We start from the raw sequence: 26,675 nt of genomic DNA, 5'->3' as shown, positions 1-26,675 counted from the left end.
TGATGATGATGATGATGATGATGATGATGATGATGATGGTGGTGGTGGTGGTGGTGGTGGTGGAGGTGATGGTGATGGTGGTGGTGGTGGTGGTGGAGGAGGAGGAGGAGGAGGAGGAGGAGGGGGGGAGGAGGAGGAGGAGGAGGAGGAGGAGGAGGATAATTGAACTTGCTTCTAGGCCAAAGGTTTGGGTTGGGTTGGGTTGACTGATAAAACATCAAGCTGTAGAACAATAATTTCAATGACTCATTCCTCTGATACTGAACAATTATTCTTCTCTTGGATGAATAGGTTTGGGATGGAGAACCAAACAGTTGTCACCGAATTCATTTTACTGGGATTTCCCAGTATCCTAAAAGTAAGATTTCTGGTGTTTGTGGGCGTCTTGATGATTTATATCTTGACCGTCACTGGGAACATTGTCATCGTTGCCATCGTGGCTTATGACCCTAGTCTCCATAAGCCAATGTACTTCTTCCTCAGCAACCTCTCCTTCCTAGGAATCATGTATGTGACAGCTACAATCCCAAAACTTTTGGCCAATTTACTCGCCGTCAAGAAATCTATCAGCCTGACTGGTTGCAAAGGTCAAGCTTTTTCCCACTTTTTCCTAGGAGCCACAGAATTCTTCCTTCTCACTGCCATGGCTTATGACCGCTACATGGCCATCTGCCACCCCCTTCATTATCACACAATCATGAGTAGCAGAGTTTGCATTCAACTGGCTTGTGGATCCTGGCTTGGTGGCCTGATGACTGTTTTGATACAGACCATTCTAGTGTTCCGACTTCCATTCTGTGGCCCCAATACTATCAATCACTTCTATTGTGACGTTGGACCCTTGCTAAAGCTGGCTTGCACGGACACTCATCCCATTGAATGGACAGTCTTCATTGTGGCCACCGTGGTGGTGTTCAGCAATTCCTTGCTGACGGTGGTTTCATACATCTTCATAATCTCCGCTGTGATGAGAATCCCATCCATTTCTGGAAGGCAAAAGGCTTTTTCTACTTGTATCTCTCACTTAATAGTTGTTATTCTGTTGTATGGGGCAATTATTTTTATTTATGTCAGACCAACAGGGCATGCGTCATTAAATATGAACAAGGTAGTTTCCCTTCTCAATACATTGGTTACACCATTGCTCAATCCTTTTATTTATACCCTCAGGAACAAAGAAGTGAAAGATTCTCTGAAAAAGGGGTTAAGCTGGAAGAAAGTATTTGAGAAAACTCACAAGTAAATTAAAAAAAGAAATGGAGAAATAACTGACTAAAGAACCATGGAATACCATAAATCTAACATCAGGGTTCCAAATAGCATCCAAAAGTAAATCAGGGTTAGGGTTAGGGTTAGGGATCTTGCCCACACACCCACAAGTCCATCACATGGTCCAACCTCCCATTGCCATGCTGGCAGTTCCACCCATCCAGTTCCAGTCAGGTGCAGAGGTGCAAAGACAAAAGATGACCTTGGCTTTCTAGAAAGAATTTTGTTATGGCTACATAGCATCTAACTCCATACAATCTCCTCCCTCCCATTTTCCCACAATAGAAAATGCATAGTAGAATAATAGAAAGTGTGGCAGGCCAAAGATCCAAGAGGAATATCTAATTCATCTCAGCACTTAATACATTGCCTTATATTTGGGTGCCCACAAATTTCTCAGTGAGTTTTTTTTAAAAAAAAGAAAGTCCAGAAAATGTTCACTTTTCCCCACAGATTTTGGATATACCTTTTGAAAAACATTCAGGTTCTTTTTATGTAAATCGTAAACAAATAACTCTAATTCCAACCCTTAGGACACGATCATCTCAAAGGTGCTTTTTTTTCAAAAGGCAATTTGCTTTCCCTTTAAGATGTTTTGCTTCTCATCCAATAAGCTTGTCCAGTTCTGAAGAAGAATTAATTCAAAGTAATAAAAAAAAATATATCAGAAGTATCAGAACTTCAAGTGTCCTGAATATTATTTTCAGTTGGGTGATGCTGAGATTGATGTTGATGATAATAAAAGGATTACTCGGATTGTGTTATATTATCCCTTATTCATGCTTTCTTTCAAAGTTTAATGTGATGCAAAAACCAGAGAATTTTTTAAAAAAAAGGAATTTATTCTTATCTATTGAAGGGTACTTACAGACTTTTGTAAGAAATGAGCACACAGGTTTTTTTTAAAAGTTTTTATTGTTTTTATTGAAGGAAAACACACAATAGCAATAGCAATAGCAATAGCAATAGCAATAGCAATAGCAATAGCAATAGCAATAGCAGTTAGACTTATATACTGCTTCATAGGGCTTTTAGTCCTCTCTAAGTGGTTTACAGAGTCAGCATATCGCCCCCAACAATCTGGGTCCTCATTTTACCCACCTCGGAAGGATGGAAGGCTGAGTCAACCCTGAGCCGGTGAGATTTGAACCGCCAAACTGGAGCTAACAGTCAGCTGAAGTAGCCTGCAGTACTGCACCCTAACCACTGCGCGACCTCACCAAATCATCTTTCATTACATCTTGTAGAAAACGTATCCATTGGTTACAGGTACATTTCGTGCGTTTCTTCCACAATCACATATATTTTATTCAGTTTAAATTGTAATTTTAGAATTTATATATTTTACTATCACTATACCACCATTTTCATTTAATAGGGTTTTAAGGAGACAGCCATCTACTGGCATTTTTTTTCCCCAATCTCAATGAATCTGCCGTAACTTTACATCTTTATAACTTATTCTAGAAAAAAGTTGGTTAAAAAGATATCTAACATTCCCTCTCCCTCCCCGCACAACTCACAAATTGACGCTTCTGTCCATTTTACTTTTACTAGTACATCACACCTGCTTGTATCATTAAATATTATCCATTAACATTTCTTTGTTATTATTGTAGTTAGCTAAAGATTATTTATTTTTCTCACCTCTCCTCTCCACAGGCCCGAAAGGGATTTACCTTTATAAACATTTCTAAACAGAAATTTATTAATAAGTGTTAACAAAATAACCATTTAAAATCTAAAACAGTCTAAAAGATATTGACATTTCTAGTTAATAATCACCAAAAGTACGTATTAACATTTCCTTCTTATTATTATAGCTAAGAAAAAAGAAAAAAACCAATTGCTTCCTATTTGTATCACGTCTCCTCTCTTCTGATCCAAATTATATATACCTTCATAACAAGATCTAAACAAAAATTTATAAGGTTTATAAGTCTTTTCACCAAATCTCAATTTACAATTTGTGGCCCACAGTTTTTAACGTTGGCAAGAACAGCTTCATTTCATTCCAACATTGTCAAGATCCTTTTCAGGTATAACCTTGTGTTAAATCACTTTTTCATGGTGTTGACTATTCTTTCTACCTTTGAACTGCCTGCACATCAAGCTGCATTTCCTGCGTCGGATAAGCAAAGCAGATCTTTCTCCTTCTATCCTAGCCACTTTTTACAGAGCTACTATTGAGAGCGTTTTAACAAACTGCATCACTGTTTGTTGGGTTTTTAACAAACTTCATTACTGTTTGGTTTGGTGGCAGCAAGTGCCTCAGATAGAAAGTCCATACAGAGAGTGGTGAGGATAGCTGAGAAGATTATAGGGATCTCTAATTCCTGTCATTCGGGATACTGCTTATAAGTGCTATGTGCTTAGAGTTCAAACCATTGTTAGGGACCTCACATCAGAGGTGGTATTCAGCAGGTTCTCACCACTTCTGGAGAACCAGTAGTGGAACTTTTGAGTACTTCTGAGCTCTGTTTTTGCTGGCAGAGGGCTATCAAAGCAAACTAAAAACAAAACAAAAGGAGAAATGTTCCCCCTTTTGCATTTGAGCATGGAAGAAGCGACAGGAAAGGAGAAAGGGAAAGAGGAAAGACAGAGAAAATATGGGATGAGAGCAAGGAAAGAAAAATGAGAAAAGAGGGGAAGGAGGAAGAAAGGAGAATGAAGAGGGAAAGAAAAAGAAGAAAAGGAAGGAAGGAAGGAAGGAAGGAAGGAAGGAAGGAAGGAAGGAAGGAAGGAAGATAGTAATGAGAGTAAGGATGGATTTTATGGAAGTTCTGCCTTAGCACTTGGCCACCATAGGTGCTCCTAACATGAGTGATGTCAACCTGGCCATGCCCACCCTCACCCTGCCCACCACATCCCCTGAGGTAAAACACAACCCTGATGCAGTCCTCAGTGAAATTGAGTTTGACACCCCCAGCCTAGAAAGAGTTCTCTCCCCCCTCAAAAAAAAACCTTCTAATTAATCGGCCCTCTTAATGATTAATCCCTATTTCTCAACTTGGTTTAGATAATTTCAGAGGAGCCATTTCCATTATTTCAAAACTGTTCTCTGAAGACATCCATACACAAACTACTAATTGGCCTAAATGAAATTATTACATCAGTTACAATATCCCTGAGGAGCAATTAAGGAAATAACTTTTTCTGACTCTTCTGTCTTAAGGAAGAGAGTTATATGTAGAATCTTTCTGTCGTAACATTGTCTTCGCAATATGTTTGATGATGGCCAGGAGGGTAAGAATGGAGATTCTATATATTTTTTTCTTAGTTGAACATGTTGTGGTTGAAAAATTTGTTTACATCCTGTTGAAATGTTAATCTAAGCAAGTTTCTATATCCTGAGTGCAGGTTCTTCTTATCGAGATTAAACATATCAACCAAATACATACAACTTTGCTGTATGGAAATTGGCAAGGATGCAACTAATTCAAAATCTCAGGTTCAAGAGAAGTGAATAAGCATCAGGATAGAACTGGAAGGGACATTGGAAGTCTTAGATTAAATAGATGCAACATTGAAATTGCTTGGGATTCAAGCTGTAGAACTGATATTAGTTCTACAGCTTAAATCCCAAGCAATTTCAATGTTGCATTTATTTAATCTAAAAGACTTCCAATGTCCCTTCCAGCTCTCTCTATATAGGACATTGCATTGTTTTGCTAAATCCTACTATGGAGAGCCCTCTGCTAAGATCTAGCCACAGAAGAACAGGAGTTTCATAGGTTCCCAGATTATAACAGTTGTTGATGTGATGGATGAAAAGATGGAGAGATACACAGAGAGAAGGAGAATCCCACCTGCTCCATCATTTTAGTATTCTATGATTTGGGATCTGCTGTCTTAATTTACAGGTGTAGAATTATCGATAAAGCAATCCATAACTGTCCTTTTTAAAGAATTCCCTGTATGGAGATTCACAGTCATCCAGATCATGTTTGTCCCTGCAAGTAACAGTGTCTGTGTCACCCACATTTATCACAAAAAGGAGATTTGGAGTGCTCTGGGGTGATGCAGTGAAGGGGCTTGTGTTGTGAAAGGATGTTGGGCAATTCCTATTGTCACTTAATGGCTTTGTCCTTTGTTGGATCATGAGTAAGGGTCTAATCCTACCATTCTGCCCTTTGATGCAGGGAGTTTCAAAACATCCTGCCCTGAACGGATTATCAAATCTACATTTCTAAAAGGTTCCTCCTCAGTTTCTGCTTGGAGGCAAGGAGACTGGGGCTGCTTCCTGCCTCTAAAAAAAATGTTTCTCCATTTCTCTTCTAGGGAAATATAATATTCTGCCCCTTTAATATATTCCTCAAAATGTTTCATTCATCCAGGAGGGTGGGGGCTTCCCACATCCCAAAGGTGCTTTCTTCCTAAAGGTAACTGGGTGTCCTTTGTTTTTCCTTGAAGATGTTTTGCTTCCCATCCAAGAAGCTTCATCATTTATGACTGGGATGGTGGTGGGGATGGAAGCAGTGGTGGATTTCAAATTTTTTTAGAACCTCTTCTTTAGGTGTGGCCTGCTTTATGGGAGGGGCTTGCCAGCCATGTCACCAGGTGGGAGTGGCTTGGCAGCCATGTGACTGGGTGGGTGTGGCCAACTTGTAAAATGTGGAGAAACTCACTTAACAGCGCTCTTGCTTAGCAACCAAAATGTTGGCTCAGAAACTCTGGCATTTGAAGCACGCAAGTCTTAAAGCTGTCAAGTTACAAGACCCTTGCACCCCTAACCCTTTAGGAAAAAAAAACAGGGGTGTTCAAACTTGATAGCTTTAAGACTTGTGGACTTCAACTCCCAGAATTCCTCCTCCAGTCATGTTGGCTCAGGAACTCTGGCAATGAAGAGTTCTGGACTTCAACTCCCAGAATTCCTCCTCTCAATCTTCATCTTGATGATATCCAGACGGGCGGGGGGAGGGAGCTGGAACTGGTTCTAAAGGGCACTGTAGATTTGTAGAACCTCTTCTATAGAAGAGGTTAGAACTAGAAGGAACCCATCCCTGGATGGAAGGTTTAATTCTGACAGGAAGAACTAATAGTATGCCATCTGGGAAAAACAAGGAAAATCTTTTGAAAAAGCACCTTTGAGCTCTCCTTTATTTGGAAGATATTTTTTCTGTTTAAGTGTGTTCTTCTTTTATTTCAGGAAAACAGAAGATTGCCACTGTAACGTCCAAAATATCAATCCAAAGACTGAAATATAATGTGGTGCATTATGCAATTTCTGACATTACCATGGAGACTTTCCATATACTTCTTGGCATAATATACTGCAAATGATAAAATGTATTTCCTTTCTTCATTAAATGTGTAGATGTTTCAACAATAATAGTCAGTTTTCCAGAGCGACAAATGTAGATAAACAGAACATTTCAGAAGATTTAAATGCCAAGGATCTGTTTTTGGCCCAGTACTCTTCAACATCTTCATCAATGATTTAGATGAGGGAATAAATGGGGAACTCATCAAATTTGCAGATGACACCAAGCTGGCAGGAATAGCCAACACTCCAGAAGACAGGCTTAAGATACAGAAGGATCTTTACAAACTTGAACATTGGGAACTATCTAATAAAATGAAATTTAATGGTGAAAAGAGTAAGGTTCTACATTTAGGTAAGAAAAACGAAATGCACAGGTACAATATAGGTGGTACCTTGCTCAACAGTAGTAACTGTGAAAGGGATCTTGGAGTCCTAGTGGACAACCATTTAAATAGGAGCCAGCCGTGTACAGCAGCTGCCAAAAAAGGCCAACACAGTTCTAGGCTGCATAAACAGAGGGATAGAATCAAGATCACATGAAGTGTTAATACCACTTTATAATGCCTTGGTAAGGCCACACTTGGAATACTGCATTCAGTTTTGGTCACCACAATGTAGAAAAGATGTGGAGACTCTAGAAAGAGTGCAGAGAAGAGCAACAAAGATGATTAGGGGACTGGAGACTAAAACATACGAAGAACGGTTGCAGGAACAGGGTATATCTAGTTTAATAGAAAGAAGGACTAGGAGAGACATGATAGCAGAGAGAGAGAGAGAGAGAGAGAGAGAGAGAGAGAAAGAAAGAAGGAAGGAAGGAAGGGAGAAAGAAAGGAGGGAAGGGAGAAAGAAAGAAAGAAGGTGGGAGCGATACACACAAGAAAGAAAGGAAGGAAGAAATGGAGGGAGAGGAAGACAAAAGAGAGAGAGAGAAAAAAATAGAAAGAAAGAGAAAGAAGGAAAGAGAAGGAAGGAAAGAAAGAAAGAAAGGAAGGAAGGAAGGAAGGAAGGAAGGAAGGAAGGAAGGAAGAAAGAAAGAAAGAAAGAAAGAAAGAAAGAAAGAAAGAAAGAGAATTTATGATCACAATTGAGCCCAAAATTTTGGTTGCTAAGCAAGAGCATTGTTAAGTGAGTTTCACCACATCTTCCAAGTTGGCCATGCCCACCCAGTCACATGCCAACCAAGCCCACCTTATGTATATACATGTATACAAATTGCTATAATGATTAAACATCCATTAAGCCCAATTATTATTACATCCTTTCACCATAAGGCATATTAAATTTGAAGTAAATTTATATTATAACATTTTATTATATTATCCTGAAACCATCCAATGACATTACATCATTATAATCCATTCTATATAGAATTGTTTATCTTTTATAAAAGGCCTTTTCAACATCATCTCCATGATCCCCACTTACAGTTTGTATAAGATTTCATATTATCAATTTAGTATATATAAATGCTTTGTTATCATTATTAATCATTTATTTGACTATTTATTTGTTATTACGTTCTACATAGCACTCACAATTTAACTACATTTAACTAAAATTGATTGTGACATTTCATTTCCTCATCCTGTATCCTTCCAGAGATAGTGTAGTCCAATATCTCTTGCCATTTGTAAAGTCTGTATTCTAAATGTTTTCTTGAAAAGTCTTATGTGGACTTATCTTAAGAACTTGTTCATTATAAGAATTTGAAACCCTTTATCTGCTCTTTTTATCAGATCCACTTTTGTTATCATTAGTGCTTTTGCTGAGATAACTCTCATTATTTCTGCCAATTTTTTTCTCCTTTCTTCATCTATTTTCTGACATCCGAAATGAAGATCCGGTTCATCAATTTCTCCCTTCCGTATTTCACACTTGCCATTCTCAGTTTGCTGTCAGTATCAACAATTTTCTTATCACTTTCATATGTCTCTGTTATTTTTTTCAGCTCTGTCCTCAAACTTCATCACTGTCCCCATACTTTTGATCTATAATTTCAAGTCTCTTTTCAATTCTCTCTGTAATTATTAAAACTTTTTGAAATTCTAAGAAAATTCTTTGCAAAGTTAGTGCCTTTTCTTCTTCACGTTGTGCCATTATTCAGGTTATAAACACTGCCAAAACATCCGAGACTTTTTAGGTTTCAAACAAATTCAGTGGAGTTTTTCAAATCAAAGCTTTTTCTTCCCTTCAAAGGAACACCTGTATCAACAAAACATTTTCACTGAGGGGAAGAAGGCGGGGCTTAGCAGTGAGAAGATGGAGTTTCAGGCTACTCCTGAAATTCCTCTATACCAAAGGATTTTTGGACGGGTTCTTTGAACTCTAGCTGTCCCGTAGACGACAGTGAAGGTGGGGAGAGACCCAGGACTCCAGAGATATCCACAAATCTCTGGGGGAGGGTATTAACTCCCCGTGCCAATTCCTTTTTGGATTAGCTGCGTGCTAACTGAAACTGCAGGTTGCCCCTAAGAATGGAAGAAGTGATGTCATCTGGTAAGCTGATTTTATTATCCAAGAGAGACTGTTCGTGTTAAAAATTAAGCTAATTGAAAACCAAACAACAAGAAGATTTAGCGGCGAATTGGCTTTTCTAATGGTTTTATGACTGGTGGTTACTTTACTTCTTAAATGCTTCAAGAAACTCCGCGACATCCTCCCCCCTCTGAATCTCCCTAAGTGGATCGTAAAACTTATCTCCTTCTAATTAGCCCGTCACGATTTGACATTTTTACTACTTTACTACCTAGTTCTGTTTACAACTAGATAAGATTGACAGCCTGTAAGAGACAAAAAAAAAAGTACTTCGAAGCCTGTGGGGGGGGGGGAAAGAGAGCTTCTAATATTTAACTACGACACATCATGGCGTCCCAAAATACCTCCAAGATTTCATTTCAGGCTCTGTTCTCTGCGTGTAAAGAACTCTTTGATTCTTACCAAAAATTGGAAAGAACCCTGGATCAACTGATTCTAAAATCTGAAGCTAAAACTGAGATCGTTGAATGCTTAAATGTTCCTGAAACACAAATGGAAAATGTGAGAAATGGTGTCTGGTTTATCTCAGAGGAAGAAAGGGAGGGGGAAGCTATAAAGAAGATTCATTTAAAGAGACAAAGTGCAGGAGGAATGGAGAATCCACCCTTGCGAATTAAAGTTAATTTGGGAAATTTTATAAGCCTAAGACAACATTATTATTTCATCACCGACATTCAGAATCCAAAGGTGCCGAAATATTTTTGTTTGGATTTGCTTATGGAAACATTTGGTAAATCTATCCAACGAATGGCTGCTGGGCTGAGGAAATCGCATTGTTGGAGGGACACAGGCTGACAGATGGGACAATACATCCAAAAATTAGCTAAATCGGATTACTTCAATTTGTAATAGATATAGCTGAATAATGACTGATATGGATAGCAATATATATAATTTGGAACTGGCTGATAGATTGATGAATACAATTGAAAACTAGTTAAACACAATCGCTCGCTCTTGTAACAGATATTGCTGAATAATAATGGATACTGATAGTAATGTATATAATGTGGAGTTGATATGATAACTGGCAATTGGATATGAAAAAACGCCTTTAGATTATACATAAAGAGTATTAACTATAATAATTAGCACTATTAAAAAAAACTAAATAAAATTCATACAATCAAATGTTAATCAATACTGGGAAAATGTTATGATATATGATATAACTGAATATTATGGAGGTTTAGCTAAAATAGGATATGAGGATTTGATGACAATAGAGGAATTTACAAATAAGTAAATGAATTGTCAGCATGTGCTATGGATTAATTCTTTAACATAGCTAAAGATGAAGGATGTTTAAATAACCATAATAATTGAAACTGGAGGTATAATGATGTTGATATGGTAAATATTTGAGTTAAGATATCTGAATTAATATGAATTAATGGAAGAGAAGCACCAAAACATGTTGTAACCAGTTGATATACTTCTTTTTTTTCTTTTCATAACAGACACCTGTGTTTTGTTTTGTTTTCCTGATTATTGTTTTTGTCTTTTTTGTATTATCTACTATTTTTTATCTTAACTTTTACTTTATATTTGTTCTTTTTTTCTTTTTCTTTTTTTTGATTTCTCTCCCTTCCCATCGGTGTGGGTAGATATTGTTCAAGATTATTACTCCTACCAATACTCCTAAATAATAATTACAGTTAAATGAAAATGGATATAATAATGCTTGAGTTAATATGAGTTACGTTGGTTGACTGTGGAGGAGATGTACCAAAACTTATTTGTAATCGATTGATATATTAAGAAAGATGCTATACTTGTTTCAAACTAAAATTAAAAAAACATTTAATTAACAAAAAAAAAAAAACATTTTCACTGAGCCTTTCAGTAAACAAAGCTTATAGCTTTATAAGGTATTGCCAAGCCTCTAGCCACTAGATTGTAGATTGTAGATTGTAGAAGTTTATTTATATGCCGCCCTTTTCCCTGGGGGGACTCAGGGCGGCTCACAACCCAAAGGGGAGGGGGAGACAAACTTTTAACATATAAGACAGTACATAATTAAAAACACAACATTCATACCATTCGGGCGGGTTACAGTCTTAGCCCCAGGCCTGACGGGATAGCCAGATTCTGAGGGCTGTGCGGAAGGTCTGGAGGGTGGTGAGGGTACGAATCTCCATGGGGAGATCGTTCCATAGGGTCGGAGCTGCCACCGAGAAGGCTCTCCTCCGCATAGTTGCCAGTCGGCATTGACCGGCAGATGGAACTCGGAGGAGGCCTAATCGATGAGATCTAATTGGTCACGTGGAGGTAATTGGCAGTAGGCGGTCTCTCAAGTACCCAGATCCACTACCATGTAGGGCTTTATGGGTGACAAGTAGCACCTTGAAGCGCACCCGGAGATTGACAGGTAGCCAGTGCAGCTCACGGAGGATAGGTGTTATGTGGGTGAAACGTGATAGGTGTTATGTGGGTGAAACGAGGTGCACCCACAATCGCTCGCGCGACCGCATTCTGGATGGCAGTGTTACCTCTTTTCCATCTGTTTCTGCCTCTCTGTCCAAGAGAGAAAAAGAAAAAAGTGTAAAAATTACGCTCCGTCCCAGCCTTACAAGAGAAGAAGCTTTTAATTCACAAGTACAAAAAATGGAGGAACTATAGAGGAAGAAAGGAAAAAAAGAGACCAGTCCAGTTTAAAAGTAAGAGGCATTTGTAAAGAGTCCATCCAGAGAAAACAAACAAAGTTAAGGTAGAAAAGATAACATGATCGTCTTAAACCAGAGTTAATTCACCGCTTATTTTCTTCTGTCTTCAATTTTATTTTAAATTCCAATTCTTTTGGGTTTTCCCTTCTCTAATAATATTTTTTTTTCTCACCAATATGACACAGTCCTGCACAGCTTCTGTTTCAGAGGCTTATCCCAACTTTTGGCAGCCATTTTGGTTGCTTCTCTTGTAGCTGGTAAAAAGAGCTTTCTCCTGGATCAATCAGGGACTTTGCGATGATCAGCAAGACATGCTCTTCTCTGTCACTGTTCCTTCAGAACAGTTTAGGTCCAAAAGGACCGTCCAGAAACAGAGATGTCAACAGCAATCCTGGAGATCCAAGATTGCATGTCATGGTTGCGACGGCAAGACCTGCCCATCCAAAGTGTACAGTTTATTGATATCGCTGTTCCTGAAGATGCCAGAGTCGAAGAAAAAGAGCTAGAAAAAATAATGAAATATTGCAACTTGGCCATCGAAACTACACGGCTATGGATGAAGCATGTAACAGGGATTCCTGTTCTGACCCCCCCTTGTCCTACACCAAAGCATGCCAAGACAAAGATACTTCAAGAATTTATTAACACAGAGACAAGACCTTGGCAGCAATCCAGCACAGTCCAGACGTTAGCAGCGATCCAGCACAGACTAACCTTGGCAGCAATCCAGCCTGCCAAGCTAGCCATGAGAGTTCTCCAGCTCTAGTGAATATGTTGACTCCTGCAATGAGCGGGTGCACAATCATTCCTTTTATAGTCTTGAGAGGAGCCTAATTACCACCAACTGAGTGCAATTATCTCTTGTAACTGCGTAACTGTTCCTTACGCCTATTAGCTCTCCATTGCCGGGCATCCAGGAACAACTCTCTTGTCTCCTCCCCACTGCTCCAATGCATGACATCCGTATCACACTCCCTTGTCTCCTCCCCACTGGTCCAAGACTCAGGCGCCTCCTGCTGGCCAACCAGCCTCTCTGCGCCTTGCTTAGAGTCAGAATCCAGGGTCCTCCACATCCTCCAGAGCTGACTCATAGGGCCCCTTGCTGTCGGAGTCTGGTGGCAGCTCCAACGGCTCCTGCTGGGCCACAACAGATACCCATTGTCATCGGGGCATTTGGCACCATGTCCAAGAATTTTACAAGATACATCAACAAATTACAGCTTCCTGCAATAACACCAGCGGAACTGCAAAAAAACTGTGCTTCCTGAAACATCTTATATGTATTTTAAGAAGGTCCTTGGTTGATCCCTAGGATCCTGGCAACAAACCGTATCAACCATTAGCACCAATCAATGGTATTTGTAATGCATTTTTAAATGTTCAGTTGGCTGAGTTTCATGTTTAATGAATAAAGTAAATAATAATAATAATGTGAATAAACCTATGTCACCAGACTTTAAATTTTGGGCTTAGACAACTTAGAACTACGCCGCCTTCGGTCTGGCCTAAGCGTAGTACACAAAATTGTCTGCTACAATGTCCTACCTGACAATGACTACTTTAGCTTCAGCTACAATAATACACAGGCAAACAATAGATACAAACTCAAGGTAAACCTCTCCAAACTCGACTGCAGAAAATACAACTTGCCTGGAATGTGCAACCTGACCTGTTGTTACATCTCCAAACCCTCATAATTTTAACCTAAGACTGACTACTGTTGACCTCACCCCATTCCCAAGAGGTTTGTAAGGGGCGTGCATAAGCGTTCCAATGGATCTACCGTCCCTGTTCTCCTGTCTCCATTTGTTCGTACCCATTTACTGTGCTCATATTTATTTTTATACTTATACCTGTTATCTTTTACAAGTTTGAAAAGCCAAATAAAATGAATAAAATAAAATAAAAATAAATAAGCATCAGTATCAGAATAGAGCTGGAAGGGACCTTAGAGGTCTTCTAGATTATGTAGATGCAACATTGAAATTGCTTGGGATTTAAGACGTAGAACTGAGAATTTTTTTTTTTTAAAGGACATTGAATTCTTTTGATAAATCCTAAAATGGAGACCCCTCTACTAAGATCTAGCCACAAAGGAACTCCCCGATTCTAGCAGTTGTTGATGTGATGGATGAAAAGATGGAGAGATACACTGAGAGAAGGAGAATCCCACCTCCTCCATCATTTTAGGATTCTATTATTTGGAGATGGCTGGCTTATTTTACAGATGTAGAATCAGGGGTAGGATCCTGCTGCTTTAACAACTGGTTCGCTGGGCACACGCTTCGCTGATTGTGACAGTAAATTTCTCCTTAGTTCTACATTGCTTCTCTCCTTGCTTAATTTCCACCCATTGCTCCTTGACCTGCCCTCAGGTGCCTTGGAGAAGAGTTTGACTCCCTCTTCTTTGTGGCAGCCCCTGAGATATTGGAACACTGCTATCATGTCTCCCCCTAGTCCTTCTTTTCATTAAACTAGACATGTGTCTTAAGTCTGAAATTATTGCCAGTTGAATTCTGATTGTGTCACTCAAAATGTCACCAATGCCACAATCCTCTAAATTTCATCTTATTTCTACTACATTTGAGAGTTCTGGAACTATTGTTCCAATCATTATCTGAATTTAAGGTCCATTTCCTTTTATGGATTACATTCTGGACGGCTGTTTTGACTTCGGCATTCCGAATGGTGTATATGAAAGGATTCAGCATTGGGGTAAGAGTGGTGTTCAAGACTGCCACAGTCCTTGTGAAGCGGTATGAAGACTGGACATTGGGCCTGACGTACATGAAGACAAGAGCTGCATACAATATGGACACCACCAACAGGTGAGATGAGCAGGTGGAGAAGGCCTTCTTCCTCCCCACGGCGGAGGGAATGTGTAGGACGGTGGCAAGGATGAAAATGTAGGACAGAACGATGAGAAGCAAGGTCATAATCACAACAACAAAGGCAGTCGACAGTCTGAGAGACTCAATGAAATGGGTGTCTGCACAAACAAGACTCAACAGAGGACCGATATCGCAGAAGAAACTGTCAATGACATTGGACCCACAGAATGGCAATCCCCAAACCATAAAATAATGAAAAAAGATAATAACAAAGGAGGCATACCAGGTGGCCAGAGACATTTGAAGGCACACGTGCTTGGACATCATGATGGGATACTGAAGGGGCTTGCAGATGGCCAGATAGCGATCAAAGGCCATAGCAGTGAGGATGAAAAGTTCTGTACTACCAAAACAGAAGTGAAAAAACCCTTGAGTAAGGCAACAGTGGAAACAGATGGTGGTCCTTGTTTGCATAAACGTCTGTAGTAACTTGGGTACCACAGTGGAGGTATAGCAGATCTCCAGGAATGCAAGGTTGCTGAGGAAGAAGTACATCGGGGTCTGAAGTCTTGGCTCAATTGCGACTATGATGAGGATGAAGCCATTCCCAAGGATGGTTACAAAGTACATGAAGAGACCCAGCACAAAAAAGAATAGGTGAAAATCATACAGAAAAGGAATTCCTAATAGGATGAACTCAGTTACTCTGGACATATTCCTAGGCTCCATCATTTCCAAATGGTCAATGATTTCTCAGCGGTAGCTCAGATAACATCTAGCATTTCAAAAATTACTGCTAAGGCATACATTACATTTTCAAATAAAGTTAAGAAACAGAAACAGATGAAGAAAAAAAAATCTCAATGCAGGAAAGAAGGATGGAGGAAGGAAGCACAGTGCATTGAAAACTTCTGAAATGTTCTGTTTATCTACATTTGTCTGTGTGGAAAACTGACTATTATTGTTTAATGAAAAAGGAATTGCATTTTATCATTTGCAGTACATTATGTCAAAAGGTATATGGAATGTTACTATTTGTAATGTCAAAATTCAGGTGCCCCACATTATATTTCAGATACTTCAGATGTTATATTGGCCATCTTCTTCTTTCCTGAAATAAGAGAGAGGGGAATGTGATTTCAACATTAGAGAAGAAGAGTTGATAGGACTGTGCAGTGTGAAGGAAGATTAAGAAAATCAAACTGTGTTCCATTGCATCTTTGAGACTTGTAATCTTGTGCTTCCTTCCCTTGAAAAGTAGTTGTTTCATTCTCTAAGATCATGTTGTCACTCCTAATCCCATGATTTCATGAGATTCCCGATAAAACCCCATTGACTGAAAGAGCCCCAAAGCTAAAGCATTCATAAAACATGATTTGCCTAAATCTTTACCAAGTTGCAGATAGTAACCTATTTTTAAGCTTCCAAAGAGGAACCATTTTTTCTCAATTCTTCAGTTCTGGAGAAGCTTCTTGAATGAGAAGGAAAACATTTTTAAGCCAAACAAGAACATCCAGACACCTTTAAGAAGAAAGCACCTTTGGGATGTGGGAATCCCTTCCTCTTAAAAGAATGAAATATTTTGAGGAATATATTAAAGGGGCAAAATATTATATTTCCCTAGAAGAGAAATGGAGAAACATGGGGTTTTTTTAGAGGCGGGAAGCAGCCCCAGTCTCCTTGCCGGCAAGCATAAACCGAGGAGGCACCTTTTAGAAATGCAGATTTGATAATCCATTCAGGACAGAATGTTTCGAAACTTCCTGCAGCAAAGGGCAGGATGGTAGGATTAGACCCTTACTCATGATCCAACACCGGATAAAGCCATTAAGCCACAATAGAAATTGTCCAACATCCTTTCACAACACAAGCCCCTTCACTGCATCACCCCAGAGCACTCCAAATCTCCTTTTTGTGATAAATGTGGGTGACACAAACACTGCTACTTGCAGGGAGATACATGACCTGGATGACTGAGAACCTCCATACAGGGAATTCTTTAAAAAGGACAGATAGGGATTTCTTTATCGATAATTTTACATCTGTAAAATAAGCCAGCCAACTCGAAATCATAGAATCCTAAAATGATAGAGCAAGTGGGATTCTCCTTCTTTCTTTGTATCTCCATCTTTTCGACCATTGCATTGACAACTGTAAGAATCAGGGAGCCTCTCAAAAACCTATTCCTCCATGGCTAGATCTTAGTAGAAGGCTCTCCAAAGTTGGATTTAGCAAAACAATGCAATGTCCTTATTTAAAAAATCTCTCTCAGTTCCACATCTTAAATCCCAAGCAATTTCAATGTTGCATCTATTTAATGTAGAAGACCACCCATGTCCCTTCCAGCTCTATCCCGATGCTTATTCACTCGTCTTGAATCTGAGATTTTGAATTAGTTGCATCCTTGCCAATTTCCATACAGCAAAGTTGTATGTATTTGGTTGATATGTTTAATCTCGATAAGAAGAACCTGCACTCAGGATGCAGAAACTTGCTTAGATTGACATTTCAACAGGATGTATACAAAATTGTCAACCACAACATGTTCAACCACAAAAAAATATATATAGAATCTCCTTTCTTACCCTCCTGGCCATCATCAAACATGTTGCAAAGACAAAGTTACCACAGACAGATTCTACATATAACTCTCTTCCCTAGGACAGAATAGTCAGAAAATTGTATTTCCTTAATCGCTCCTTAGGGATATTGTAACTGATGTAATAGTTTCCCTTAGGCCAATTAGTAGTTTATGTCTGGATATCTTCAAAGAACAACTTTGAAATAATGGAAATGGGTCGTCTGAAATTATCTAGGCCAAGCTGAGAAAAAGGGATTGATAATTAGGAGGGCAGATTAATTGGGTCAATTCCTACATGCATAGTGTCAGGCCTGCAGTGGTTCCTTTAAGAATCTTTGGCCTGCCCCACTCTCATTAAGGGCGGGGGGATAGCAAGGGGTAGAATGTGTTGTTTTCAAAATAAAAAAATCCTTTCTAGAAGCTCAAAGTTATTTTTTTTCTCCGCACCTTTGCACCTGACCGGAAGAAGCCGGGTGGAGATTCCTGTGAGGAAGAAGAGGATTGGACCATGTGATGGATTTGTAGGTGTGGGGACAAGATCATGAACTTTAATCAGGGTGGAATCCCAGGAAGTCTCAGAATTGGGATTCCATAGCATGATGCCAACATGTCTGTTTTATTAAATTGGAACTTTAAGGATAACTCTGCCTTGGACTCTGATTTAATTCTGGATGATATTTGGAACGCTGACACATAGTTTCTTTTTTTATAAAAAATGTATCTCTCAACTTACAATCATTCATTTAGTGACATTCATTCTGGGTTTTTTTTAAATTAGTATTTTAAAAGTAAGAAAAGGATCAATTAAGTCCAAAATTACATGTCTATTAAAACTTTTGGGAACTTTTGTTCTAGTGTAATCCTTTTATTCTGGAAAGGAGTGCGTGGACAGAATAGTTGAATTGTTTCAGTTTTTGGCTTTGAGATCCCTTCCTTTTTATGGAAGACTAAATAAAAGAGAAGCATGTCAAAATCATAATACAGTTTGATCTGAGCTTTGCTAATTCTCTGGACATTTTTTAATAACTTTGTTTATAGTTGTTCCTTTAACATACATAAGTACTTAGTGAACAGTGTGGAGTTTGGGTCAATTTACTTTATACATAATGCTAATAACAATAGTAATACCATCCAGGTATACATGGGCATAATCTTTCATCTTCTAACATTGATGTCTACATGGTAGTTACAATATTTTATATAGCAGTGTGCATTGTAATATTTTCCCCTTCTCTAGTTTCTACCTCTATTTTCTAACTCTTAATCAAGCAAATGCTATATTAGGAAGTATTCTATATCTATCCGTCATCTCTTGCCCTTTTTAGTATTTCAACTCATTGTCTTTGGCCAATCTCCCATATTCTTCCCTTGGGATCTTGTATCTCCTTATATCACTCATATTTAATATAAGATATTCCATCTGCCTCTACATCTACCTCTAGTTGTCAAGTCTCCCACACACCCATCAATTACTCTTTTGTCACTTCTGGGAGATCTTTCTCTGTGTCATTTCCATATTTTTGTTGTCTGATATATATGCCTGGAATAAATGATTTTCCTCCCCCCTTTAATTTATTTAGCTTTTGATTGCCACTCGAGAAGAAAGTTGGGATATAAATTCCAATAAATTCAGAACAAAACCCATTCCCCTTCGTATAAATAGCATATTTATTTATGACTGAAGAATCACCACAAATGCTGTTAACATGTTCAGTATTTTCAAACCTTGAGCTACAGTACATAGGTAGTCCTCAACTTACAACCATCTGTTTAGTGACAGTTTGAAGTGAAAACACCACTGAAAAGGGTGACTTATGACCATTGCAGCATCCCCATGGTCACATGATCAAAATCTGATTCATATTTATGACGGTTGCATTGTTCCAGGGTCACGTGATCAGACAAATGAGACAAACAGTTACAGTACAATAGCAGAGTTGGAAGGGACCTTGGAGGTCTTCTAGTCCAACCCCCTCCCAAGGCAGGAAACCCTATACTGTTTCAGACAAATGGCTGTCCAACATCTTCTTAAAGACTTCCAGTGTTGGGGCATTCACAACTTCTGGGGGCAAGTTGTTCCACTGATTCATTGTTCTAACTGTCAGGAAATTTCTCCTCAGTTCTAAGTTGCTTCTCTCCTTGATTAGTTTCCATCCATTGCTTCTTGTCCCACTCTCAGGTGTTTTGGAGAATAGGTTGACTGTTCTGACCCTGGCTGCCGTAGAAAGCAAGAAGTCCCTGCAAAACCTCTTTTATTTACAGCACTGTGAATTCCTTTCATTCAGAATCTGCAAGGCTTAGTAAACAGTCTTTCACAGGAATGTTTATCCCCACGCACCTTATCTCATTTGGAGCACTGCAAGATAACTGGTTTCCAAATGCAGGGCAAGGGAAACTTGGCACAGAGTCTCTTATAGTCCCACAGAGAACTGTCCACTCTTGAACCGACCCAATGAGTGAATGGTTTCCTGCAAAAGCCTGTTAGGTAAGCTCCCCGTTGGGAGAGCGAGTGCGTTCAGAGAAGCGTTGTGAGAGTTGTGTTGGAGAACACACAAACCAGCATACAGAGACACTGCAGCTTAAATAGGCTTTTACTTTCATGGAAATAGAGGTATCAGAGTCCATCAAACAGTCCAAGTCATACACAGTTAAGACAGTCAGTCATCAATGTCTTTCAGTTAAGAGATAATCCAAATAACATAGTCCAGTGTCATATAATCAGTTCAGTACTCAAAGTTTGCTAACAGTTGCAAAACTTACAATAACTCACAGCACTCAGATCAGATCAGGCCAGCATCTAACAAACAGAGAGCTAACAGGTGTTCTGGCTCCCTCTTAAGGCCGATTGAGGAAAACAGCAACCAATCACATTTTACAGTATGATTTAAAGAAACAGATACAACATTGTTACATGATTTATATATTGCCAACCCAACTGTTAGATTATATTCCTAACATTGCCCATTCCCTGTTTGTTCATCTTATGTTTCCCATGGGAGGGGGCAATCACTGCCAAGGTGCAGCTTTACTCCTAAGTCAACCCTGCATTCTTAGTTTTTCTTGTCTTCAGACAGCTCTGTGAATGAGCACACTGGGAACAGGATCCAGGTGTTCTTCTGCCTCACTGCTGTCTAACTCCCTCTCTGATTCTGACATAAAGCCTTTCTCTGAGTTTACCTCAACCCCCAGGACTGGCCCATGTTCCTCCCCAACCTCCCCACTGTCTGACTCTGCTGCCAGCTCTGCTGTCTGCCAGCAGGATGCAATTTTTCCCCACCTACTTGAGCACTAAAGGAGATTGTATGGTAGCTGTGGAGATCTTTTCCATCTTAGCCTCTAGTGCTGGTTTATTGGGATGCATCTTTTTCCACAAATGCTTCATTATTTTGCTGAGGCCTGAGCTCAACAACAAAGGACAACTTGTAAAGAGAAACATTTCTGATTATTAAATCATGGCTTATGTATATCTGCTATGGAATGGAATTCATAGAAGAAATCATCTTTTTAAGAATCAAAATAGGACTTGTGTATTATACAATACAATAGCAGAGTTGGAAGGGACCTTGGAGGTCTTCGAGACCAACCCCCTGCTTGGGCAGGACACCCTATACTGTTTCAGACAAATGGCTATCCAACATCTTCTTGAAGACTTCCAGTGTTGGGGCATTCACAACTTACAGAGGCAAGCTGTTCCACTGATTAATTGTTCTGTCAGGAAATTTCTCCTCAGTTCTAAGCTGCTTCTCTCATTGATTAATTTCCACCCATTGCTTCTTGTTCTACCCTCAGGTGTCTTGGAGAATAGTTTGACTCCCTCTTCTTTGTGGCAGCCCCTGAGATATTGGAATACTGTTATCATGTCACCCCTAATCCTTCTTTTCATTAAACTAGACATGTGTTTTTAAGTCTGAAATTATTGCCAGTTGAATTCTGATGGTGTCACTCAACATGTCACCGATGCCACAATCCTCTAAATTTCATCTTGCTTCTACTACATTTCTGAGTCTTGAAACTACTGTTTCAATCATTATATGAATTTGAGGTTCCTTTCCTTTTATGGATTACATTCTGGATGGATTTTTAGACTTCGGCATTCCATGTGGTGTAACATAGTTAGTCCTCAACTTACAACCCTCTGTTTAGTGACTGTTTGAAGTGACAACATCGCTGAAAAAGGTGACTGATGGCTATTTTTCACACTTAAGACCAGTGCAGCATCCCTCATGGTCACATGATAAAGATACAGGTGTGGAGAGGAATGGAATGGGACAGAATGGAATCGATTGGGATAGAATGGGATAGGGGAAAGGGAATAACAAAGTAGGAAGGGAAATTGTAGGTCTCCTAGTCAACATGTTCAATGATAACAATATTTTATCATTGAACGTATCTAACAATAACAATTGGAAGGGATCTTGGAGGTCTTGTAGTCCAACTCCCTGCTCAAGCAAGAAGCCCTATACCATTTCAGACAAATGGTTGTCCAGTCTCTTCTTTAAAACTTCCAGTGTTGGAGCATTTACAACTTCTGGTGGCAAGTTGTTCCACGGATTTATTGTTCTAACTGTCAGGAAATTTCTTCTTAGTTCTAAATTGTTTCTCAACTTGTTTAGTTTTCACCCATTGCTTCTTGTTCTATCTCCTGGTGCCTTGGAGGAAAGCTTGACTCCCTCTTCTTTGTGGCAGCTCCCAAGATATTGGAATACTGTTATCATGTCACCCCTAATCTTTGTTTTCATCAAACTAGACGTGTTTTTAAGTGTAAAATTATTGCCAGTTGAATTCTAATTTAAGTCTAAAATTATTGCCAGTTGAATTCTGATTATGTCACTCAAAATGTCACTGATGCCACAAACCTCTAAATTTCATCTTATTTCTACTACGTTTGAGAGTTCTGGAACTATTGTTCCAATCATTATCTGAATTTAAGGTCCCTTTCCTTTTATGGATTACATTCTGGACGGCTGTTTTGACTTCGGCATTCCGAATGGTGTATATGAAAGGATTCAGCATTGGGGTAAGAGTGGTGTTCAAGACTGCCACAGTCCTTGTGAAGTGGTTGGAGGAGTGGACATCGGGCCTCACGTACATGAAGGCAAGAGCACCATACAAAATGGACACCACCAACAGGTGAGATGAGCAGGTGGAGAAGGACTTCTTCCGTCCTACAGCAGAGGGAACCCGTAGGATGGTGGCAATGATGAAAATGTAGGACAGAATGATGAGAAGCAAGGTCATAATCACACTGACAAAGGCACCCAACATTCCGAGAAACTCAATGACATGAGTGTCCGCGCAGGCGAGGCTCAACAGAGGACCGAAATCGCAGAAGAAATGGTCAACAATATTGGACCCGCAGAACGGCAGTTTCCAAACCATAAAACAATTAGGAAAGATAATAATAAAGGCGGCATACCAGGTGGCCAGAGACATTTGAAGGCACACGTGCTTGGACATCATGATGGGATATTGAAGGGGCTTGCAGATGGCCAGATAGCGATCAAAGGCCATAGCAGTGAGGATGAAAAGTTCTGTACTACCAAAACAGAAGTGAAAAAACCCTTGAGTAAGGCAACAGTGGAAACAGATGGTGGTCCTTGTTTGCATAAATGTCTGTAGTAACTTGGGTACCACAGTGGAGGTATAGCAGATCTCCAGGAAAGCAAGGTTGCTGAGGAAGAAGTACATCGGGGTCTGAAGTCTTGGCTCAATTGCGACGATGATGAGGATGAAGCCATTCCCAAGGATGGTTACAAGGTACATGAAGAGACCCAGCACAAAAAAGAATCGGTGAAAATCATACAGAAAAGGAATTCCTAATAGGATGAACTCAGTTACTCTGGACATATTCCTAGGCTCCATCATTTCCAAATGGTCAATGATTTCTCAGCGGTAGCTCAGATAACATCTAGCATTTCAAAAATTACTGCTAAGGCATACATTACATTTTCAAATAAAGTTAAGAAACAGAAACAGATGAAGAAAAAAAATCTCAATGCAGGAAAGAAGGATGGAGGAAGGAAGCACAGTGCATTGAAAACTTCTGAAATGTTCTGTTTATCTACATTTGTCTGTGTGGAAAACTGACTATTATTGTTTAATGAAAAAGGAATTGCATTTTATCATTTGCAGTACATTATGTCAAAAGGTATATGGAATGTTACTATTTGTAATGTCAAAATTCAGGTGCCCCACATTATATTTCAGATATTTCAGATGTTATATTGGCCATCTTCTTCTTTCCTGAAATAAGAGAGAGGGGAATGTGATTTCAACATTAGAGAAGAAGAGTTGATAGGACTGTGCAGTGTGAAGGAAGAATTAAGAAGAAAATCAAACTGTGATCCATTGCATCTTTGAGACTCTGAATCTTGTGCTTCCTTCCCTTGATTCAAAGTAGTTGTTTCATTTTCTAAGATCATGCTGTCACTCCCAATCCCATGATTTCATGAGATTCCCGATAAAACCCCATTGACTGAAAGAGCCCCAAAGCTAAAGCATTCATAAAACATGATTTGCCTAAATCTTTACCAAGTTGCAGATAGTAACCTATTTTTAAGCTTCCAAAGAGGAACCATTTTTTCTCAATTCTTCAGTTCTGGAGAAGCTTTTTGAATGAGAAGGAAAACATTTTTAAGCCAAACAAGAACATCCAGACACCTTTAGGAAGAAAGCACCTTTGGGATGTGGGAATCCCTTCCTCTTAAAAGAATGAAATATTTTGAGGAATATATTAAAGGGGCAAAATATTATATTTCCCTAGAAGAGAAATGGAGAAACATGGGGTTTTTTTAGAGGCGGGAAGCAGCCCCAGTCTCCTTGCCTCCAAGCAGAAACTGAGGAGGCACCTTTTAGAAATGCAGATTTGATAATCCATTCAGGACAGAATGTTTTGAAACTTCCTGCAGCAAAGGGCAGGATGGTAGGATTAGACCCTTACTCATGACCCAACACCAGATAAAGCCATTAAGCCACAATAGAAATTGTCCAACATCCTTTCACAACACAAGCCCCTTCACTGCATCACCCCAGAGCACTCCAAATCTCCTTTTTGTGATAAATGTGGGTGACACAAACACTGCTACTTGCAGGGAGATACATGACCTGGATGACTGAGAACCTCCATACAGGGAATTCTTTAAAAAGGACAGATAGGGATTTCTTTATTGATAATTTTACATCTGTAAAATAAGCCAGCCAACTCGAAATCATAGAATCCTAAAATGATAGAGCAAGTGGGATTCTCCTTCTCTCTTTGTATCTCCATCTTTTCGACCATTGCATTGACAACTGTAAGAATCAGGGAGCCTCTCAAAAACCTATTCCTCCATGGCTAGATCTTAGTAGAAGGTTCTCCAAAGTTGGATTTAGCAAAACAATGCAATGTCCTTATTTAAATAATCTCTCTCAGTTCCACAGCTTAAATCCCAAGCAATTTCAATGTTGCATCTATTTAATGTAGAAGACCACCAATATCCCTTCCAGCTCTATCCCGATGCTTATTCATTTGTCTTGAATCTGAGATTTTGAATTAGTTGCATCCTTGCCAATTTCCATACAGCAAAGTTGTATGTATTTGGTTGATATGTTTAATCTCGATAAGAAGAACCTGCACTCAGGATGCAGAAACTTGCTTAGATTGACATTTCAACAGGATGTATACAAAATTGTCAACCACAACATGTTCAACCACAAAAAAATATATATAGAATCTCCTTTCTTACCCTCCTGGCCATCATCAAACATGTTGCAAAGACAAAGTTACCACAGACAGATTCTACATATAACTCTCTTCCCTAGGACAGAATAGTCAGAAAATTGTATTTCCTTAATCGCTCCTTAGGGATATTGTAACTGATGTAATAGTTTCCCTTAGGCCAATTAGTAGTTTATGTCTGGATATCTTCAAAGAACAACTTTGAAATAATGGAAATGGGTCGTCTGAAATTATCTAGGCCAAGCTGAGAAAAAGGGATTGATAATTAGGAGGGCAGATTAATTGGGTCAATTCCTACATGCATAGTGTCAGGCCTGCAGTGGTTCCTTTAAGAATCTTTGGCCTGCCCCACTCTCATTAAGGGCGGGGGGATAGCAAGGGGTAGAATGTGTTGTTTTCAAAATAAAAAAATCCTTTCTAGAAGCTCAAAGTTATTTTTTTTCTCCGCACCTTTGCACCTGACCGGAAGAAGCCGGGTGGAGATTCCTGTGAGGAAGAAGAGGATTGGACCATGTGATGGATTTGTAGGTGTGGGGACAAGATCATGAACTTTAATCTGGGTGGAATCCCAGGAAGTCTCAGAATTGGGATTCCATAGCATGATGCCAACATGTCTGTTTTATTAAATTGGAACTTTAAGGATAACTCTGCCTTGGACTCTGATTTAATTCTGGATGATATTTGGAACGCTGACACATAGTTTCTTTTTTTATAAAAAATGTATCTCTCAACTTACAATCATTCATTTAGTGACATTCATTCTGGGTTTTTTTAAATTAGTATTTTAAAAGTAAGAAAAGGATCAATTAAGTCCAAAATTACATGTCTATTAAAACTTTTGGGAACTTTTGTTCTAGTGTAATCCTTTTATTCTGGAAAGAGTGCGTGGACAGAATAGTTGAATTGTTTCAGTTTTTGGCTTTGAGATCCCTTCCTTTTTATGGAAGACTAAATAAAAGAGAAGCATGTCAAAATCATAATACAGTTTGATCTGAGCTTTGCTAATTCTCTGGACATTTTTTAATAACTTTGTTTATAGTTGTTTCTTTAACATACATAAGTACTTAGTGAACAGTGTGGAGTTTGGGTCAATTTACTTTATACATAATGCTAATAACAATAGTAATACCATCCAGGTATACATGGGCATAATCTTTCATCTTCTAACATTGATGTCTACATGGTAGTTACAATATTTTATATAGCAGTGTGCATTGTAATATTTTCCCCATCTCTAGTTTCTACCTCTATTTTCTAACTCTTAATCAAGCAAATACTATATTAGGAAGTATTCTATATCTATCCGTCATCTCTTGCCCTTTTTAGTATTTCAACTCATTGTCTTTGGCCAATCTCCCATATTCTTCCCTTGGGATCTTGTATCTCCTTATATCACTCATATTTAATATAAGATATTCCATCTGCCTCTACATCTACCTCTAGTTGTCAAGTCTCCCACACACCCATCAATTACTCTTTTGTCACTTCTGGGAGATCTTTCTCTGTGTCATTTCCATATTTTTGTTGTCTGATATATATGCCTGGAATAAATGATTTTCCTCCCCCCTTTAATTTATTTAGCTTTTGATTGCCACTCGAGAAGAAAGTTGGGATATAAATTCCAATAAATTCAGAACAAAACCCATTCCCCTTCGTATAAATAGCATATTTATTTATGACTGAAGAATCACCACAAATGCTGTTAACATGTTCAGTATTTTCAAACCTTGAGCTACAGTACATAGGTAGTCCTCAACTTACAACCATCTGTTTAGTGACAGTTTGAAGTGAAAACACCACTGAAAAGGGT

The 26,675-nt window shown here is 39.0% G+C and overlaps 3 protein-coding genes across 3 annotated transcripts; 1 reads left to right on the top strand and 2 right to left on the bottom strand.

Moving 5' to 3' along the window:
- Nucleotides 1–298: 298 nt before the first annotated feature.
- LOC148046723 (olfactory receptor 6X1-like) lies at nt 299–9,807 on the top strand. Its single transcript, XM_087712097.1, has 2 exons — nt 299–1,208; nt 9,646–9,807. The coding sequence occupies exons 1-2, from the start codon at nt 299–301 to the stop codon at nt 9,708–9,710; spliced, it is 975 nt and encodes a 324-aa protein (XP_087568223.1). The 3' UTR covers nt 9,711–9,807.
- Nucleotides 9,808–14,273: 4,466 nt separating this feature from the next.
- On the bottom strand, nt 14,274–15,281 carry LOC148046722 (olfactory receptor 6X1-like). Its single transcript, XM_087714916.1, has one exon. The coding sequence runs from the start codon at nt 15,279–15,281 to the stop codon at nt 14,274–14,276; it is 1,008 nt and encodes a 335-aa protein (XP_087571042.1).
- A 6,706-nt stretch (nt 15,282–21,987) lies between these two features.
- LOC148046721 (olfactory receptor 6X1-like) lies at nt 21,988–22,995 on the bottom strand. Its single transcript, XM_087714914.1, has one exon. It carries the CDS (start codon nt 22,993–22,995, stop codon nt 21,988–21,990), a length of 1,008 nt encoding a protein of 335 aa, XP_087571040.1.
- Between the last annotated feature and the right edge of the window lie 3,680 nt (nt 22,996–26,675).

This window comes from Thamnophis sirtalis, unplaced genomic scaffold (genome assembly GCF_051295495.1).
Source record: "Thamnophis sirtalis isolate CommonGarterSnake01/CBP01778 unplaced genomic scaffold, rThaSir2_p1.2 scaffold_4, whole genome shotgun sequence".
In the NCBI taxonomy this organism is placed as follows: domain Eukaryota; kingdom Metazoa; phylum Chordata; class Lepidosauria; order Squamata; family Natricidae; genus Thamnophis; species Thamnophis sirtalis.
This window is presented reverse-complemented; position numbering and strand designations above follow the sequence as displayed.